This window comes from Dendropsophus ebraccatus, chromosome 11, assembly GCF_027789765.1.
Source record: "Dendropsophus ebraccatus isolate aDenEbr1 chromosome 11, aDenEbr1.pat, whole genome shotgun sequence".
Lineage (NCBI taxonomy): Eukaryota > Metazoa > Chordata > Amphibia > Anura > Hylidae > Dendropsophus > Dendropsophus ebraccatus.
The window spans coordinates 89,265,438-89,285,734 of record NC_091464.1 but is presented as its reverse complement, the minus strand read 5'-3'; the positions used below and the strand labels follow the sequence as shown (position 1 = coordinate 89,285,734).

The following is a 20,297-nucleotide window of genomic DNA, read 5'->3' as shown; positions in this document are numbered from 1 at the left end:
ACAGAATCTACATTTGACGTCAATTTTACTTAACACTCTGCAAAATATCTGGGAAAAAGCACAATGTTCTTTTACCTGATCTCCTCCGGTTTCTGATGGTTCTGTCCATCCTGAAAGGGAAGCCGTCTCTCCCACAGTGACCTCCTGCCAGGCGACATATACAGAAGCCGATGTACACACCAGAAGAGCTGCAGTGTAAAGCATGGGGGAAAGAACAGCAGCCTGGAGGCCACATTCACCATCACATTTTCACACTGCCCTAAAATCCTGGAAAAATGCCAATAAAAATACCAGCGGCCAGATGTTCTGGAAGTCAGTGGAAGTTTATGATCGTCCTTACACGCGTGGGGAGATTTATCAAACATGGTGTAAAGTGAAACTGGCCCCGTTGCCCCTAGCAACCAACCAGATTCCACCTTTCATTCCTCACAGACTCTTTGGAAAATGAAAGGTGGAATCTGATTGGTTGCTAGGGGCAACGGGGCCAGTTTCACTTTACACCATGTTTGATAAATCTCCCCCATGGTGTTTTTGGGGTGGCATTTTTCTCTCCTTTCTGGAGTTTTTAAGGCTTTGTGGCAGTTTTTCCAAAACGCAGCATTCTGAGGGGGGTGGTGCTTTCCCCCCTATAGACTTAAATGGGGTTGTTCCAGTTGTCTCAAAAACTTCATTGTTTTGAGTATGACGTGAATTTTTTTTCTGGCGTTTTTGTCACCTTTTGTGGTCCAGCAGCTAGGTCATGTGATGGCAGAGGGGGAAAAAAGTTAAAAATGGCAGAAAAAACCCCATAAGTGTGTGAGGGCGGGCTTACACAATGAGTGCAGAGTCCGTCGTCGGATGGCTGTGATCTTATTTGCAGACCGATAAAGATAATGATACAGCAAGGGGTCGGGGAACACAAATACAAGTCACCACCGACCTGTGCGGATAGTATACAGCCTATACATTACAGCAGGGGTAGGGAACCTTGGCTCTCCAGCTGTAGCAAAACTACAACTCCCATCATGCCTGGGCAGCCAAAGCTTTAGCTGGGAGTGTTAGTTGTGCAACAGCTGAAGAGCCAAGGTTCCTTATCCCTGCATTACAGGGAGCCGATCTATAGGAGTAGTTCACCAGCCACAAAGCCCCCCTATTATATCTGCAGTCAGGGACCCCCATAACCCTTCCCCACGGCTCCATTATAAATGTCCACAGGTTACAGAAGGATAAAACAAACAAGAAACTCAGACTATTAAAAAAAAGCTTTATTTCTCACTTTTACAGGTTAAAAAAAAAAAAAAAAAACACACACACATGACTGTTGCCATAATGACTGCACCCCCCAATGCCCACCGTCCTCTAGATATAGGAGACCACTGGCTTCCTAGGAGCCGTAGTTTGCCTCATCGAAGGCCTTCCTGGCTCTCTTCAGCTCCTCGTTCATGGTCAGGAGGTCTTTCACTCTTGCAAACTTGCGCGGATCTTTCCGTATCAGGAACACAATGTCCTCCACCTGGACCCGCCCCTGGCGCCCGATGGACATGGCTTTGTGGGTCTGGAAGAACAATTGGCGTACTGTGAAGAGATCCCCAATCAAACTACAACTCCCAGCATTCCCTAAAATCCCACAGTTGGTTAGGCATTAGATGACTGCTCCTCCATATTCCACATCCGCACTCCCCTACAGGACAGCTCCACCTACAGGAGACGGAGTGCGCTCACAGCTAGAACAAAACCCATGTATATTACACAGATTACTAATCCTAGAAGCAATGGGTCATGGATCAAACATTTTATTGACACCACTAAGTGGACTGAAGGGGTCGCTCCATGGCAACTTTGACCGTAACATCTCACATGACCAAAGATCACAGTAATGTGTGTGACCTGATATAAGCCAGAAATTCATTCAGGGTCACAGGAGGGGGAGGGGAGGAGGGGGCATCACTGTAGAGTGCTAGTCTGTACAGGACGTCTATGGGGGCTGCAATACAGAGCCACCTGCTTCTGGACGTCCATAGTGTAAGTGCTGGAGCCACAGGAAGGCCAAAGAGCTGATTAGAAGGGGTGCTGGGTGTCGCCATTTTTTTTTATTATTATTATTTGTATAGCGCACACAGATTCCACGGCGCTTCACCTATCTGTATGTTTTATGGGTGTGGGAGTAAACTGGAGTGCCTTCCCACCAGTCCATTTTCCAGTGCAGTGTATATCTGTGGCGCCTCTCCAGCCATAGCGTTCGTGTGGATAAGAGGACAGGTTTTGGGCTGCACATAACTGGTGAAACCTATTGCAATAAATAACTGGGCAAGTGAGTGTGGGGTACCCCTTTACAGTCACATATAAATCAACCTTTCCATTCAGGAAATATGAAACTGAAAGATAATGCATAAAGACAAATCACAACTGATAGGTATAAACTGAGCGTGCATGTGCATGGGGGGGAATCTTTGAGTCAAGCTGAGCGTGCATGTGTACTGGGTGGTGGTGGTGGGGAGATATTGGTGGCCAAGCTGAGCGTGCATGTGTACTGGGGAGGGAGGGTGGTCGGGAGATATTGGTCGGCCAAGCTGAGCATGCATGTGTATAGGGGTTATATGTAAGCATGTATGAAGGGGAGATATTTGAGAGAATGTTCAGTATCCACAGGACTTCGTAAACTTCACTGAGAGACATTGCATGGCAACAGTCCAACTACAACAACCAGCATAGCGGCAGATCAGAAATGGTAATTTATTAGTCACAGCTTGGTTATAGAGTACACAATTACCATCTCTGTAATGAACTCGATCACCAGGTCCTCCAGGATGTCCACTGACTCTGTATATGGATTCTGATCGTCCCCAAAGCCGTACATCATACAGCGGACTGCGGGGAAGAGAAGAAGATCGGTGAAATGCCATCCCTCATGGTATAAGGTGGTGATGGATTTATGTGTATACTGAGCACCGCCTGTATATACTTACCCAGTGTGCAACCTACTGGCCACCAGCTGCTGTAACTACAACTCCCAGCAGGCTGCACAGCACTGCCATAAAGGCACAACACACAAAGGCTCCTACAGCTTTCTGCAATGAGACAGACTTGTATAAAGGATAAACTTACGTTCCTTAGAGAAAAGCCGCTTCCTCCGGCCGGGGCCGCCTTCAGCTCCAGCCCCCAGGTCATCGGTCTCCTCCTCAAACTAGAGAAAATATTATTAGGATTAATGTAAAGACAACATCTACAGACACCGGCCACCCTCCATTATCACCACATGCAGCTGCCATATGGGAGGCTTTACCAGGCATACATGTTGGTAACCATAGGACTGGATTACAGCTTACAGGATAAGGCATGCTAAGACTTGTAGTTCTTCACTAGATAATGAAGATACACGTTCTTAAAGCCACAACATATCAGCCTAAACTCAATATAAACAACAGACTCTGCGCCTTTTCTACTTACAGTCTGATCTTCATCCTCATCCGCCATGTTACTGTCTCTAAGGAACAACTTCCGGCGTACGATATAACGACTTCCGGGAGTAACAACATGGCGCCGGCGGCTCAGAACCCGGCCTTTTTACGACGTTTGTGAGTGAACGTCACACGTCACGTGACCGCTCGGCGCTAAATTTAAAGATAACTGCTGGGAGGAGACGGAGAGAGAAGCGGAGCCGGTAAGTGGAGGCTGAGAGGACGGAAGCTCAAGAGCTGACAATCTGCAGGGGGCTGGTCTAGTGCCGTAACGTGTGTCCCTATATGCTGTGTAACAGCGGGGGAGGGGATAGGCCTGGGCCCAAGAGCTGACACTCTGTCTCATAGATTAGTGATGCTGCAGTGTGACGGGGTGTAGAGGGCTTGGTCCTTGGTCCTCCAGCTGTTGCAGAACTACAACTCCCATCATGCCTGGACAGCCAAGGTTCTCTCCCCCTACTTAATGCAGTGTTCCTCCACTTGACACCCTCCCCCTGTTGGCAAGCTACAACTCCCAGCATGCTCTGACCCTCTGGCTGATAGGACACTCTGGGGGTTGTAGTTCTGCAGCAGATGGACGGTCACGGGATATTGCTCTACATTACACTGATGTATGCCTCGTCCTAAGAGCTGACAATCCAATAACATTAATAACTTTACTGCTCTCTTTTCTGGAAGGAACAATGAGGAGAAGCTCAACCGCACCCAGACAGTCCCTGGCGCCCCAGCGGGTACAGGACAACAACCGGATGGGGCTCCACACCCCACAGGCGTAAGTGCTGCTGCGGAGCCTCATGCTGCACCTCAGCCGCTGCGGAGCCTCATGCTGCACCTCAGCCGCTGCGGAGCCTCATGCTGCACCTCAGCCGCTGCGGAGCCTCATGCTGCACCTCAGCCGCTGCGGAGCCTCATGCTGCACCTCAGCCGCTGCGGAGCCTCATGCTGCACCTCAGCCGCTGCGGAGCCTCATGCTGCACCTCAGCCGCTGCGGAGCCTCATGCTGCACCTCAGCCGCTGCGGAGCCTCATGCTGCACCTCAGCCGCTGCGGAGCCTCATGCTGCACCTCAGCCGCTGCGGAGCCTCATGCTGCACCTCAGCCGCTGCGGAGCCTCATGCTGCACCTCAGCCGCTGCGGAGCCTCATGCTGCACCTCAGCCGCTGCGGAGCCTCATGCTGCACCTCAGCCGCTGCGGAGCCTCATGCTGCACCTCAGCCGCTGCGGAGCCTCATGCTGCACCTCAGCCGCTGCGGAGCCTCATGCTGCACCTCAGCCGCTGCGGAGCCTCATGCTGCACCTCAGCCGCTGCGGAGCCTCATGCTGCACCTCAGCCGCTGCGGAGCCTCATGCTGCACCTCAGCCGCTGCGGAGCCTCATGCTGCACCTCAGCCGCTGCGGAGCCTCATGCTGCACCTCAGCCGCTGCGGAGCCTCATGCTGCACCTCAGCCGCTGCGGAGCCTCATGCTGCACCTCAGCCGCTGCGGAGCCTCATGCTGCACCTCAGCCGCTGCGGAGCCTCATGCTGCACCTCAGCCGCTGCGGAGCCTCATGCTGCACCTCAGCCGCTGCGGAGCCTCATGCTGCACCTCAGCCGCTGCGGAGCCTCATGCTGCACCTCAGCCGCTGCGGAGCCTCATCCTAAAAATTTTAATGTTTTCACTGTTTTTTTTTTTTGTCATATACAGTAAGGAGCGTCCAGGACTGGGGAAGCTAAGTATGAGCAAACCGCCCTCCGGCACGTCCGAGAGGAAGACCAGCTTTTTTGGTGGAAGGTAAATGGATAGTATGCTGTATTCTCAGCAATGTCACTGATCTCTAGTGATGGATAGGCTGTATTCTCAGTGATGTCACTGATCTCTAGTGATGGATAGGCTGTATTCTCAGTGATGTCACTGATCTCTAGTGATGGGTAGGCTGTATTCTCAGTGATGTCACCGCTGATCTCTAGTGATGGATAGGCTGTATTCTCAGCAGTGTCACTGATCTCTAGTGATGGATAGGCTGTATTCTCAGCAATGTCACTGATCTCTAGTGATGGATAGGCTGCATTCTCAGTGATGTCAGCGCTGATCTCTAGTGATGGATAGGCTGTATTCTCAGCAATGTCACTGATCTCTAGTGATGGATAGGCTGTATTCTCAGTGATGTCACTGCTGATCTCTAGTGATGGATAGGCTGTATTCTCAGTGATGTCACTGCTGATCTCTAGTGATGGATAGGCTGTATTCTCAGTGAGGTGACTGCTGATCTCTAGTGATGGATAGGCTGTATTCTCAGTGAGGTGACTGCTGATCTCTAGTGATGGATAGGCTGTATTCTCAGTGAGGTGACTGCTGATCTCTAGTGATGGATAGGCTGTATTCTCAGTGAGGTGACTGCTGATCTCTAGTGATGGATAGGCTGTATTCTCAGTGAGGTGACTGCTGATCTCTAGTGATGGATAGGCTGTATTCTCAGTGATGTCACTGACTGTGTCTTGTCCTTGTTACTCTTAGGGCTAGCGGCACAAGGAACAGCTATGGGGCATTTGGACCCTCTGAGAAGATTAAGGACCCCCGACCTCTACACGATAAATCCTACATCCAGCAGTGCATCCGCCAGCTGTATGAGGTAGGTCTGTCCTCTGTCAATCACTACCTGTCATTGTAGCATCAGTACAAGTCTGAGTTGGCTCCTGTATCTGCAGGGACTCTATAGTGAGGTCTCCTTCTCAGTCTCTCACCCTTCTCCTTCTTCCTTGACATATCTTGCAGTTTCTCAATGAGAACGGCTACTCCCAGACGCTGACGATGAAGTCCTTACAGGGACCATCCGCCAAGGATTTCCTAAAGATCTTCGCTTTCATCTACAGCTTCATCTGCCCCAACTATGAAATCCCGGACTCCAAGTTTGAAGAGGAGATTCCCAGAGTGTTCAAAGTGCTGGGGTGAGTGTTATATTTGTGCTGGAGTCAGGGGAGTAACTAGAAATGTCTGGGCTCCATAGTGAACTTTACAAGACCTGTCTGGCACTGCATATATATCCTGTCTGGCACTGCAAGGAAAAATAGGACAATTCGGACAATTCGCATTATTCTCATTGTATGCAGGGTGACTATAATGCATAAGCATGATGGGGGGGTTCAGTCCTCCAGGAGCTGCAGCCACAGGGCAGCTTTGTAAATTGACAGTGTGGGACTACAACTCCCAGTCTGTCTGATCTGTCTGTGTCAATCTGTGTCTCCATTGAGTCTGAGGAGGGTGGGGGGCACTGACAGCAGACAGGAGATGTAGTCCCATAATGTCACAGCACCTGTAGGAATAACCACACACACACTTACTTATACATCTTTGTAAGCAGCCACCATGTTTCCCCACCCCCCACACAGACTCCTTATGGGTGACAGCATATACTTGCAGAAGGAGGAAGGAGCTGTCACCGTATGAGGTCCTACAGGAGAGGGCTGGGGGTCAGAGGTTATCATGCTCCTCAGTGCAGGCAGCTGACAGGCCTGACCGGAGAGCAGACTCTAGCTGCTGCAGGAGGAGAGGAATCTCCAGTCAGGGCTCCTTCACAGTGCCTGGGAGGGGGGGAGAGTGTGTGCACCCATGTTTTATCCCCTCCCTCCCTCTCTCTGTATATTCTGTGATGCTGGCACCAATCACTCTCACAGGGGGCCTAGGAGATCACACTGTTGCACATGTTTTACCATGGGGGGCCTGGGCCCCATAGCGACTGCATACCCTGCCCTCATGGTAGCTACGCCAGTGGCTGGAGCGATAGAAGAGGATTGGCTGATATCAGCCACATATGATGTAATGTCTGTAGGTTATATCAGTGTTGTGACCCACCAGGTGATGATGATGTTGTTGTTGGTGGTTGTCAGCTCAGCCAAAAATGGTGTTGTGGTGACGCTTGTCCAGCACACAGGTGTGATGTTGGTACCTTCTTTGTATGTGGCTGGTAGTGTTCCCCAAATGGTCGGTAACCCGCCAGGCTGTGATGGGTCCCTTGGGCTCTTGTCTCAGTAGTCCTGAGAGGCAACCAACCCACCCGGATTATCAGTACCGCCACCCACAGAGAGTAAAAAATAACCCTAGGTGTACGGCGCTGTGTATTGGTGCTGGTGCATACGAAGTATGACAGTGTTGCAAAAATAGAACAGCTTTACTATAAAGTTCTTTAGTAATACAATACTTTCATCAGTAGATCAATCTTTGATACAGACTTTAGTGCATAAACTCGTTTGTGCTTGAGGAGGTGCTTGGAGAAGTAGAGAAGAGAGGTAGTTTTAGTGGTGCTTAAGAGTTGAGTGGAGTAAAGGAGAAGAGTTTGTTGAAGGAGCCCCATCCCAGTGTAGCTGTGGACTCTGCCGGAACTTTGAAGAAATACTTGTACTCACACCTGTGTTTAGACTGTCTGACCACCTTGTGCCCTACAGTGTAAAGCTACCCGTCCTAATAGGGTAATACAAGCCCCTGTCCTGGTTATCTTGGTGTAGCAAAGCTTCGGGGCTTTCCCAGTTACCTGCGTTGCGAGACAGGATACATAGACCTCTTTCGGTAGCTTTGTCCTATCCCAGCCAATCTCCCAAGCCGGTACTTGCCAGGCCTTAAGCCGTGTAGCAGTCTGCAATCTGCTTAGAATGGCCGCTGATAAGTTCTGGCTAGTTCCTCTTGTGTTTCAGGATACCGCCTTGCACTTTTTAGACATGTTGTCGGCGTGGGTTAGTGTGTTCATGGACTCTTCTCCCTTTTAAGTGCTTAGCACTGCATAGTAGAAGTAAATAAAAAAACTGGTTGTCTCTAGCTGCATCTATACACACTGTCTAGACTATACTGAACTGGTCACTTCCTCCCACATGGAGCTAACTAATTCCTCTTTCAGGGGGTGAGTGTGTGTGGAGAGCAGGGATAGGCAGAAGAAGAGAAAGCACCTCCTATAGGCTGGCACAGAACACATGGTATAACAGCAACATTAACCCATTACCTTCCTCAGCTGTGCATGGAACAAAAAGACTCATAAATAACGCTTGACACCTAATGGCGACTTGTAGACTTACTCCATCTCCACTTAACCTGGAGTGAGAACTTAGCAACAGGTGCATAAGGCACTGTATCAGTAATGGAGTGTTATAAGAGGAGCGGCTAATATCAGTCACATATAATGTAGTGTCTGGAGGCTATATCAGTACTGGAATGGTGTAATATCCTGTACCCCCAGACCACACACTGTATGACCTATAACCTGGACCCTTCTATGACCTGTTCTGTGTATGCCTGGGCATTTCTATATATACACACACACACACACACACACACACACACACACACCTTAGTGTGGAGAATGGCCTGATCGACACCTTACCCATTTCTCTTGCAGATATCCCTTCGTCTTGTCAAAAAGCTCCATGTATACAGTGGGGGCCCCGCACACGTGGCCCCAGATCGTGGCTGCCCTGGTCTGGCTGATAGACTGTGTTAAGGTATAGAGCACAGGAGCATTATAACCCTGGTTGTGTAGTTTATAACCACAGAGGTCGGCTCTGACATCTGCTTAGCTACATCAATAGAAAATCTGAATAAGCAGAGCTGCAGTGTAAAGCATGGGGGACAGGGGTGTCACTGTAATATACCGGATCACTTATGGCTGCTTCATCATATGTTCATCCAGATGAGCTCTGTGCTGAAGATAGATAACCTGGTGTTCAAGGACCCGCAAGCGTCTAAGCAAAGTGAGGATGGTATCGAGTTTAACCAGGTACAGTCACGGACTACATAATTGCAAAGAATGTTATCACCATACTGATCCTGAGTTACATCCTGTTATACTCCAGAGCTGCACTCACTGTCAGACGTGTGTGTGTGTGTGTGTGTGTGTGTGTGTGTGTGTGTGTGTAAATAGTAATCTTAGGTTTATTCAAATTGTCTTGTCTTATAAATGTCCCTGGTATATAGATATACATCTTGTATATGGAGGGGCCCTAGTATGTAGATATACTGTACATGCTATATGTGGAGGTGTGGTGACCCCCAGATGTTGTAGCGGTGGGACGGCCTGTTACTTGTTAGATGGAAGTGTGACGCCACTCCTGTGGTGGATGGCCGCAATACAGCCAGACCTTAAGGGTTTTTAATATGACGCCAGTTCCTGGTGGGCACACAGGTGTGATGGCACACCTGCTTAAAGTGTAAGGCCGGTTGTACCCTTTTCCCCTGTGGTCGGTGTCTTGTCGGTTTGCTACTGGGTCCCTTGGGATAGTGTAGTCACAGGTGGCCAGAGCGGTGTAATGACCCTCCCAAATAGTCGGACCCCCCCCCCACACATACAGAAAGGGGAAGTGTCCCAAGGTTGCTGTGTAAATGCTGTGCAGGTGGTAGTTAATAATCAGACTCTGGTGATAACGTTGACTTGATTTACTATTGGCAAATGTGCAACAGGTAATACAAAGGTGCTGAGGGATACGCTTGACAAAGTTCCAATAAATACTGAGACTTAAACCCACCAAATCTGCTTGATATGTGCAGAGTAGGATGTAGTAGTGTTGATAAGGTTGTACTGAGGTAGCATAGTAGAGAGGGAGGGTGCCATGAGTCTCAACCTAAGTAGTAATGTGCTCTGCCGGGATGTTGGAGTGTAGAGAAGAATACTTGTATAAGAAGACGACAACCTGTGCACGTGTATTGACTTTCCTATAGTCTTTACACCACCTTATGCCCACTAGCACTGGCTGAACCGTACTGATGGGTGACACAGGCCCCAAACCTTGTTACCTGGGATGAGCAGAGTGCTGAGTATTTCCTGGCTGACACTCTTGCTGCGAGATGGAGTTCATAGACTTTCCAGTAACTTTGCTCCACCCGGATCAGTTCCTAGTTCTTTGGGTCTTTAGTGGATACTGTCCTGCACTGTGGTTACTCCTAATTCTCGGCGTGGGTTGAGATGATATATATTTTTTTTTTTTTGGCTAGTCCTCTCCTGAAGGGTTTAGCACTGCATCGCGCAGGGTATAGGTCCTTGAAGAGAGAAGTTTGTTAGAGGGCACTGTCCTGCGTCCTACCCATGCGGGCTACTGACTAAGACTGCTCCCAGGAAAAACTCCTCCCCTTCCTGTCCAGCGTATTTTGTGCGCTGTGGTTGGGTGGAAAGACTGCAACGAAAGCATAGAAAGGGAAGAGGTGATAGGACAGGAGAAAGTAAAGATCCTACTGGTTCACAGAATTTGGTACACACACACAATAACTCTTTGAGACACTTCAGCTGTGCAGCTTCCATACTTCAAGCGTAACTGTCGTGTTTTTTTTTTTTTTTTTTTTTTTTTTTTTAATTGCAGAACTCAGTAGTATAAGCGATTTTAAGAAACTCTGTAATAGGTTTCATCAGCCAAAAAAGCCTCCTTCTGTACGCAAAAAGCAATCTCCCAGCCTCCCCCCCCCCCCCCCCCTGACTACTTATCTGTGCATTCAGGCAAACACTTCTTTATTACAGAGAAGCCAGTGAAGACTGGTTCTGCTCTCTACATTCTATCCTTATGGAGGGGCCGAGGGAGATGAGGGAGCAGGAAGAGGTGACATAAAGGTCAGCTGTTTGTAGACTCTCTGGGCACCTAAAACGCTAAATTCAGGTGTCAGAAAGGTCAGTGCTTCTCTATGAACTTACTGAGAGAAGATTGCAGGGTGTTGTGCTGTGCAGGACTGCTCCATGCTCATTCACTCCTCTCAGCCCCTCCCCTCTCCATAGCCACATAATGGAGACAGAAATCCTGCTGCTTCTGAGTGAGGGCGGAGGCTGGGAGACTGCTTTTTCAGTACAGAAGTAAACTTTTTTTTTTTTTAGTACATAAAACCTATTACAGAGTTTCTTAAATCGCTTGTACTGTTGATATTTAATGTTTTCAGAAAAAATGACCCTGAAATTACAGTTGCGCTTTAAATATACAAAACAGCGACATCTAATGGTAATCTTTAGTAATACTTGGCTGCAATAAGACGATATACAGCCTGTATATGGATAGGCTCCTGTGTGTGTATATGTATGTGTGTGTGTGTGTGTGTATATATATATATATATATATATATATATATATATATATATATATATATATATATATATATATATATATATATATATATATATATATATATATTATTATACACACTGTATATTAAGGGACTCCAGTGTGTGTGTATCTATATCTCTATTATACATCCTGTTGCAGTTATTCCTGGATTACACGGCGAAGTGCTATGAGCAGTTCATGGAGGGACGCGACACCTTCGATGAGTTCGACTGTGATATTTCCTCCAAGCTTAGTGAGTGCCGCCATCTCTGCAGCTCCTGTCTAATGTAGATGTTATAATTTGTTTTTGAACACTTAGACCAGGGCTTGGAAACCTGTGGCCCTCCAGCTATTGGGGAAAACTACAATTCCCATCATGTCTGGAGAGTTTTAGCTTTGGCTGTCCAGGCATGATCATGATGGGAGTTGTAGTTCTGCAGCAGCCGGAAGGCCGCAGGGCCCCCACCCTATTACTTCACCCTTTTTAACCCCTTAACGACATCGGGCGTAAATTTACGCCCTGATGCCGGTAAGGGAGTTCAGAGCGGGGCCGCGCGGCGGCCCCGCTCTGAACCGCGCCGGTGCCGCGTGTAGCCTGGGACCGTAGGTATTAGCGGGCACGGTCCGATCGCTGTGCCCGCTAATACAGTAATCAGATGCAGCTGTCAAACATGACAGCTGCATCTGATTACCGGACGCAGCGTCATCCCTGGTGTCTAGTGGGGAGATCGATCCTCCGGGATGTTATCCCGGAGGAGCGATCTCCGTAAATGAAGCCGGCCGGGGACCGCTCAAAGATGGCGCCGTCCCCGGCTCGGCACTCGTTTACTTCCGGCTGCAGCAGCCGGAAGTAAACGAGTGCCTATCTCATGGATCTCTGCAGCATATCTATGCTGCAGAGATCTCAATGAGAGATCAAAGCACTTGTACTAGAAGTCCCCCAGGGGGGAATAACCCTAACCCCAGGGGGGAATAACCCTAACCCTAGGGGGGCTTCTAGTATAAGTGTAAAAGTTAAAAAAAAAAATGTCATTATTAGTAAAAATCCCCCTCCCCTAATAAAAGTCTGAATCACCCCCCTTTTCCCAGGTAAGAAATAAAAGTAAATAAATAAATAAACATGTTTGCTATCGCCGCGTGCGTAATCGCCCGAACTAGTAATTAATCACATTCCTGATCTCGCACGGTAAATGGCGTCAGCGCAAAAAAAATCCCAAAGTGCAAAATTGCGCATTTTTGGTCTCATCAAATCCAGAAAAATCCAGAAAAGCGATCAAAAAGTCGTATATACGCAATCAAGGTACCGATAGAAAGAACATATCATGGCGCAAAAAATGACACCTGACACAGCCCCATAGACCAAAGGATAAAAGCGCTATAAGCCTGGGAATGGAGCGGTTTTAAGTGACGTATATTTGTTGACAATGGTTTGAATTTTTTATAGGCCATCAGATACAATATAAGTTATACATGTTACATATCGTTTTAATCGTAACGACTTGAGGAACATATATAACAAGTCAGTTTTACCCCAGGGCGAATGGCGTAAAAACACATTTCCCCCAAATAAACCAAATGCGTTTTTTTTTTGCAATTTCACCACACTTTGAATTTTTTTCTGGTTTTGCAGTGTACTTTATGCAAAAATTCAGCCTGTCATTGCAAAGTACAATTAGTGACGCAAAAAATAAGGGCTCATGTGGGTCTCTAGGTGGAAAAATGCAAGTGCTATGGCCTTTTATGCACAAGGAGGAAAAACCGAAAACGCAAAAATCGAAATTTGCTCTGTCCTTAAAGGGTTAAGATCTGTTTGCTGTCAGTCAATTGTTATTTTCATTGAGAGATTACAGACCTGCCCTGGACTGATCACCACAGCTGAGTGTTTGTTACAGTTCATGTGTCTGTTTAACCATGTGATTACATTGTAACCATTATAAGACCATAAGATGTCGGGCAGCAAGCAGTTCTGTGGAAACTATATAAACCCTCATAATTTATATCCATCAAACGGGGGGGGGGGGGAGAGAGAATCTCGCCCCGCATCCCATGAGCCTCTTATGTCTCCATGGCAGAGGACGCGTACGGCGTGGAGGAGTCTCAGGTGGAGTCTTTGCAAGCTGAGTCCCGGAGGCTGATGGAGGAGATCGAGCGGCTGGAGAAGGACAAGGAGAGGGAACCGGTGAGTCTACGGGCATCTGGGAAAGCTGGGTGACAACCACAGGGGCAGATGCACGGGGCTGTCTGGGAAAGGGGACAGCTGGAGGGGCAGAGGCACGGGGCTGTCTGGGAAGGGGACAGCTGGAGGGGCAGACGCACGGGGCTGTCTGGGAAGGGGACAGCTGGAGGGGCAGACGCACGGGGCTGTCTGGGAAGGGGACAGCTGGAGGGGCAGACGCACGGGGCTGTCTGGGAAGGGGACAGCTGGAGGGGCAGACGCACGGGGCTGTCTGGGAAGGGGACAGCTGGAGGGGCAGACGCACGGGGCTGTCTGGGAAGGGGACAGCTGGAGGGGCAGACGCACGGGGCTGTCTGGGAAGGGGACAGCTGGAGGGGCAGACGCACGGGGCTGTCTGGGAAGGGGACAGCTGGAGGGGCAGACGCACGGGGCTGTCTGGGAAGGGGACAGCTGGAGGGGCAGACGCACGGGGCTGTCTGGGAAGGGGACAGCTGGAGGGGCAGACGCACGGGGCTGTCTGGGAAGGGGACAGCTGGAGGGGCAGACGCACGGGGCTGTCTGGGAAGGGGACAGCTGGAGGGGCAGACGCACGGGGCTGTCTGGGAAGGGGACAGCTGGAGGGGCAGACGCACGGGGCTGTCTGGGAAGGGGACAGCTGGAGGGGCAGACGGTCACTCAGCTGTACTGGCGACAGTCTTGTCCTGGTTTACAGGGCTCCCCAGGAGGTGACCACCTCTATAGCCTTGACAGCAGCCATGTCACGCAGCTTTCCCAGAAGCAGATGTCCTTCATGTACACAAAATGGTGTTGGTCTGACTGTGTCTCTGGGGTTTCAGGACCGTTTGGCCTCTATGAGGAAGCTAAAGGCTTCTCTGCAAGCGGATACCCAGAAATACCAGAACTACCTGACAGAGATGGAGTCTCACTCTACGTTACTGGACCAGCGTGTCAGCAGCCTGAGCGAGGAGCTGGAGGCCGCAGGTGAGTGCGCCCCCTATTCACTATACTGTGTGTAAGGAAACCTATAGCCAGGAGCTGGAGGCCACAGGTGAGTGCGCCCCCTATTGTTCACTATACTGTGTGTAAGGAAACCTATAGCCAGGAGCTGGAGGCCACAGGTGTATAAGCACCCGCTACTGACCACTGTGCTACATGTAAGGGACCCTATAGTAAGGAGCTGAAGGTCACAGGTGAATGTGCACCCCCTACTGTCCACTATACTGTGTGTAAGGGAACCTATAGCCAGGAGCTGAAGGCCACAGGTGAATGTGCGCCCCCTACTGTCCACTATACTGTGTGTAAGGAAACCTATAGCGAGGAGCTGGAGGCCACAGGTGTATAAGCACCCGCTACTGACCACTGTGCTACATGTAAGGGACCCTATAGTAAGGAGCTGAAGGTCACAGGTGAATGTGCACCCCCTACTGTCCACTATACTGTGTGTAAGGGAACCTATAGCCAGGAGCTGAAGGCCACAGGTGAGTGGGCGCTCCTTACTGTCATGTAAGAGATGGTGCTGAGGGTCCCATAGTGAGGAGCTGTACCTTTCAGGAGTACACTAGCTCACACACCTGCAGACTGCTCCCCATCAGACAATCCCTCTATATCTGCATCCGGCTCTCCTGATATCGCTGCTTCATGTTTGTCCGCAGAGATGGAAAGTGAGGCTGTAAAGCAGGAGAACGCACGGCTGAAGAACATCCTGGACAATCAGAAATACTCTGTGGCCGACATCGAAAGGATCAAACATGAAGAGAACGAGCTGCAAGAGACCATCACCAAACTGAGCAAGGAGCTGGACGAGGAAAAGCAGCATCTGTGGAGCGAGGAGCTGAAGTACGCCAAGATCAAGGAATCGGTAACTATCGGGCTCAGTTCATCTGTTATGTTAGGCGATGGGTGTGATATAGCTGGGGTCTGCCAGGCTGTACGCGCCACCAAAACCAATAGGAACCTTATGTAAGGGGCATGTGGGCTGTCATGTGGCCATCTTAATGTATGAGGATATTTGGGTGTAACTGTTCCTGCAATAGTCTGTGTATATTGTCTGTGCGGCCTCTACTAAACTCTTCCGTTAAAGGGGTATTTCACTCAAACATGATATGTTGCTGCCCATGGTGAGACTAACAATTCCTTCCATACTTGTTGCTATATACTTAGTTCTCAGCTGCTGCTTTCTGTTGAAGACACAATCTGTGTGAGCTGTTCTTTTCCCCCTCCCTTCTGAGACGGCTGATGTAAACAAATCCTTGGCTGGCTTTATCTGCAACATTGTAGCTTCTTTGTAATCCTGGGAGGGTTATTCTGAGGTCAAGTTGCTGATGAACTCACTGTAACTATTCCCCCGCCCCCCCCCCCCCCCCCCCCCCAGCATTACAAAAAAGCTACAATGTTGCAGATAAAGCCTGCCAGAGACTTGTTTACGTCAGCTGTCTCCGAAAAGAGGGGGGGAGGAGAAAGGGAAAACTCACACATTTTCTGTGTGTTCAGCAGAAAGCAGCAGCTATGGAAGGAATTTTTAGTCTCACCATGGGCAGCAACATATCAAAAGTTGTGTTTGCGCGAGATACCCCTTTAATCATTTATGAGGAAGCCCAAACTGCTGCTCTAGTGAGTAAAGTACAGTGACACAATTTATGTACGTCTGTCCTGTAGGTGGAGACACAGGTAGCGGAGTACCATAAACTGGCGCGGAAACTGCGGATGATTCCCTCCACAGCCGAAAATGCCAACGGCTATGACTTTCAGATCGAGTGCGACATGGACAGTGAACAGGTCGGCCTAAACCACTGCCGGAACCAGATGAACGTAAGTCTCCTCCGTGCTGCCTGAGGGTGCGTGCACACTACGGAATTCCCGTGTATAGCCCGCGGCATATTGTCGCTCGTACCCGCACGCAGCAGCGCGCATCTCCGCCCGTGCCATGGACTCTATTCTATGCACGGGTGGATTCCGCATTCCATCGAAAGAATTGAGATGTCACTACTTTCGGCGGAATCCGGAATTCGCCTGTGCATAGAATAGTGTCTATGGCACGGGCGGAGATGCGTGCCGCCGCGTGCGGGTACAAGCAACTGAATATGCCACGGGTTATACGCGGGAAATCCGTAGTGTGCACGCACCCTAATAAGTCTTATTCTTGTCACTTGATGGTTACGTTGGGTTACTTTTTTTTTTTTTTTTTTCCTTACTCACAGTTCCCTATGCTGGAATTACTGACAAAAACAGAAGGACAGATCACTAGCGCCACCAACAAGAAGATGGAAGCAGAATACATGTTGGAGCAGGTAAGACCCAAAGGTGCCGCTTATACATGGTGTAGCTGAGCATGCCCACAAGTGTCCCACACCCTAGAGCTAACCTTAATGATACTGATAAGACCCTGCAGCCATCCCTCCCAAATCTCTAGCACTGAGCTGAAGCCAGAACGATTAGTGAGAACACCATAACGGTAAGTTTTAGATGTTGGATGGTTCTATTTTAGTTATCACAGAAATGGAAATAAAATATAAACTTTATTAAAAAATATTAAAACACTCTTGTAATAAATCAAAAACAACATATGAAAAAAAAATGATAACGATCAAGTCTTAAGAAAAAGACTATCGCAGAAAAAGATACCCACCCCACTCGGGGTAATCGGCGCATTTATACCTACCCTCGGTTGGCCCTATATATGATAGTGCTGTGAGTATGTGGGCAAGGTGAGAACTATAACGATTATAGCAGGTCTAAGGGTTCTATATACCCTGTCTCAGATACTATTCTAGACCTGACCTAGGCGGAGTGCATGCCCTGAAAAGGACCCCCCCAACCCCACCCCTGCTCAGGAACCTGCCCGAACTCCTCAAGCTAGCCCTGTAATAGTGGGGACTAACTGACGTATGTCTGTCTAAACTGATGTGTACTAATAGACAACAGCTATACTGGAAGCTATGATACATGCAAGAAAAATAACATTTTGTGGAGTGAGATATAGTGTAGTGTAGGCCTTGTCCTATAACACGCTAGTGTATAAAGCGGGGTATAATAGTGGGGTAATACGGCTTTGTTCGGAAAAAAAAAAAGCATGCGAGCCGCAATGTGGTCACTCTGATGTGTATACGCCTTGTGTCTTTGCCGATTTTGTGCCCATCCATCAGAGTGACTTGATCGTTATAATTTTTTGTTCATGTTTTTGATTTATTACAAGTGTTTTAATATTTATTAATAAAGATTATATTATTTCCATTTTTGTGATAAGTATTTTGGCTGGAAATTTCGGTATATCCAATTTGGCAGTGATTTTATGGTTCTATCTTAGAAAAATTTTATGGTACTGGAATACCCCTTTAAGTGTAGTTGAGTGCACGCTCACCACCTATATATCGCAGGATTTTTAGAATTTGTTTTCTCTCTCATTAGTTAAATTTACTGATTGGAGAGAAGAGAAATGATATCAAGCGTCTGAAAGAAGAAGCGCTAAAGCTGGAGGAGCAGTGTGCGCAGAAGATGGAGGTGAGTGTATGTCATAGGGGTGGGGCCTGTATGTAGGATGTCTGTGGGAGGAGCCTGTAACTTGGGGTCCTTTTTACACACAGATTTATGACAGATTTTTTTTGAAGCCAAAGGCAGGAACAAACTATAAACTGGGAACAGGTCATAAAGGAAAGACTGATATTTCTCAGCTTTTCAAATCCATTCCTGACTTTGCCTTCAATGATCTGTCAGATAATCTGTCTGAGTAAAAGCACCTTTCGATAGTCTAATGTGGGACGGGTCTGCATCTTATTAGGATGGTGTGATGTATACTGGAGGGAATCTTGCGCTATACACCACTGTACTCTTGACTGTTGCAAAAACTATTCCCATCCTGTAAGGACCGCCACTCACTGTCCTGGCATGATGGCAATTGTAGCTTTGGGACTCTGCTATAGACCATATAATCCTTGGACTCTCTGCAGGAGACAGACGAGCAGGAGAAGAGATGGACTACAGAGATCGAGTCACTGGAGAAACATCGCCACCTGCTGGAGTCTGGGGTGAACAAGAGTCTGGATGAAGCCATGAAAGATCTCCAGAAGGCTCAGCAGGAGTAAGTATAGTGCAGATAGTGATGGGCGCCATCATCCATGTACTGTGTGAGTAATGACATGTTCTCCGTTCCCACAGGCTGCAGCTGGTGGAGCATCAGACTGAGGAGGAGATGAGACAGGTGGGGAATAAGCTGATCCGGGTGGTGAACGCTGTTGCCTCTCACATGGCTGTGATCGAGGTGAGGAACCATTGTTCTGCATCCCCTGTGCCAGGGGAAGGAGCCACTGTCCTAAAAGGGGCCAGTGAATAAGGCCGGTCAGGCTCTGACTTTCATCTCATGTCCTGATCCCCCTGCTGGGCTTATGCGTATATCCAGCAGCTGTTCAGAACAAGCCAAGCTGCAGTATAAATCAGAATTGTATATAGCAGTGATTCTCAATTACAATCCTCATGGCCACCAACACGTCATGGTTTAAGGTTTTCCTTGGTGCATCAGGTATTACAAAGGATATAATTATACTCAGTGCATCAGGTATTATTACAGGGGATAGAATTATACTCAGTGCATCAGGTATTATCACAGGGGATAGTATTATACTCTATATGACCTGTTGGCGGCCATGAGGACTGGAATTGAGAAGCACTGGTTTATAGGAATATCCCTGTATGTGTGATGGGACAGTGATAACCTCTGACACTTCTTACAGAAACATCTAGAGGAGAAGAAGCTGAAGACTGAGCGAGAGTACGAGAAGTTCAGACAAGACGACCTGCTGGGCGACCTCCGGGAACTGGTGACCAAATACAAAGAGAAGGCAAAGGTCATAAAGGACTCGCCTGGGAAATAGAGGCCGCGTGTGTTCAGTCCCTGTGTACGTGATCGTCACAATTTTCTGCTTTTGTAATATAGTTCACATTAAAGGGGTTGGCCACTTTATAGTAAAATGTGTCAGTACAAAGTATTTAGTGTACTCACAGTATATACTGACAGCAGCTCCCTGTACTCACTGTATATACGGAAAGCAGCTCCCTATGTACCTCATAAAGCTAAAATCAGACTCCCCTTCACCAGGCTGGGCTGCCCTGCTCTGTTTTGTTTCTGTCCATAAAATGGCCGACATGGAGCATGTGACCATGCCCTGTCCACTGTGTCCTCCATAGACACAGGATCAGTGGTGGACACTGGGGGGCTGGGCCTGGTCACATGCTCCTCAATGTCAGCAATCTTATGGACCAAAACACCACAGAGCAGGACAGCCCAGCCTGGAGGATGGGAGCCTGATATTAGCTCTGAGGTACACAGGGAGATGCTGTCAGTATATACCAGGGGTCTCCATACCGCGGCCCTCCAGCTGTTGCAAAACTACACTTCCCATCATGCCTGGACAGCCAAATCCAAAGCTTTAGCTGTCCAGGCATGATGGGAGTTGTGGTTTCGCAACAGCTGGAAGGCCGCAGTATGGAGACCCATGGTATATACAGTGAGCACACTTACTAATGCTGTATACTGACCTATTTTACTATAAAGTGGCCAACCCCTTTAAGGATGTTGGTAATTGTTCGTCATTTCTTTTTTGTATATGTGCCCCCCCCCCCCCCCCCCCCATGTGACATCCCACCATCCATGGTG

General features: G+C 48.6%; 2 protein-coding genes across 2 annotated transcripts; one reads left to right on the top strand and one right to left on the bottom strand.

Moving 5' to 3' along the window:
• Positions 1–1,229: 1,229 nt before the first annotated feature.
• TAF13 (TATA-box binding protein associated factor 13) lies at positions 1,230–3,534 on the bottom strand. Its single transcript, XM_069945379.1, has 4 exons — positions 3,427–3,534; positions 3,085–3,163; positions 2,750–2,847; positions 1,230–1,534 (listed from the first exon to the last, which is right to left on the bottom strand). Exons 1-4 carry the CDS (start codon positions 3,451–3,453, stop codon positions 1,364–1,366), a joined length of 375 nt encoding a protein of 124 aa, XP_069801480.1. The 5' UTR covers positions 3,454–3,534; the 3' UTR covers positions 1,230–1,363.
• Positions 3,490–19,725, top strand: NDC80 (NDC80 kinetochore complex component). The gene is made up of 17 exons (XM_069945378.1): positions 3,490–3,640; positions 4,116–4,209; positions 5,123–5,209; positions 5,933–6,047; positions 6,191–6,363; positions 8,799–8,901; positions 9,090–9,176; positions 11,635–11,728; positions 13,548–13,654; positions 14,488–14,632; positions 15,304–15,509; positions 16,307–16,459; positions 16,849–16,938; positions 18,056–18,148; positions 18,595–18,725; positions 18,803–18,905; positions 19,375–19,725. The coding sequence occupies exons 2-17, from the start codon at positions 4,121–4,123 to the stop codon at positions 19,513–19,515; spliced, it is 1,917 nt and encodes a 638-aa protein (XP_069801479.1). The 5' UTR covers positions 3,490–3,640; positions 4,116–4,120; the 3' UTR covers positions 19,516–19,725.
• Positions 19,726–20,297: the final 572 nt, after the last annotated feature.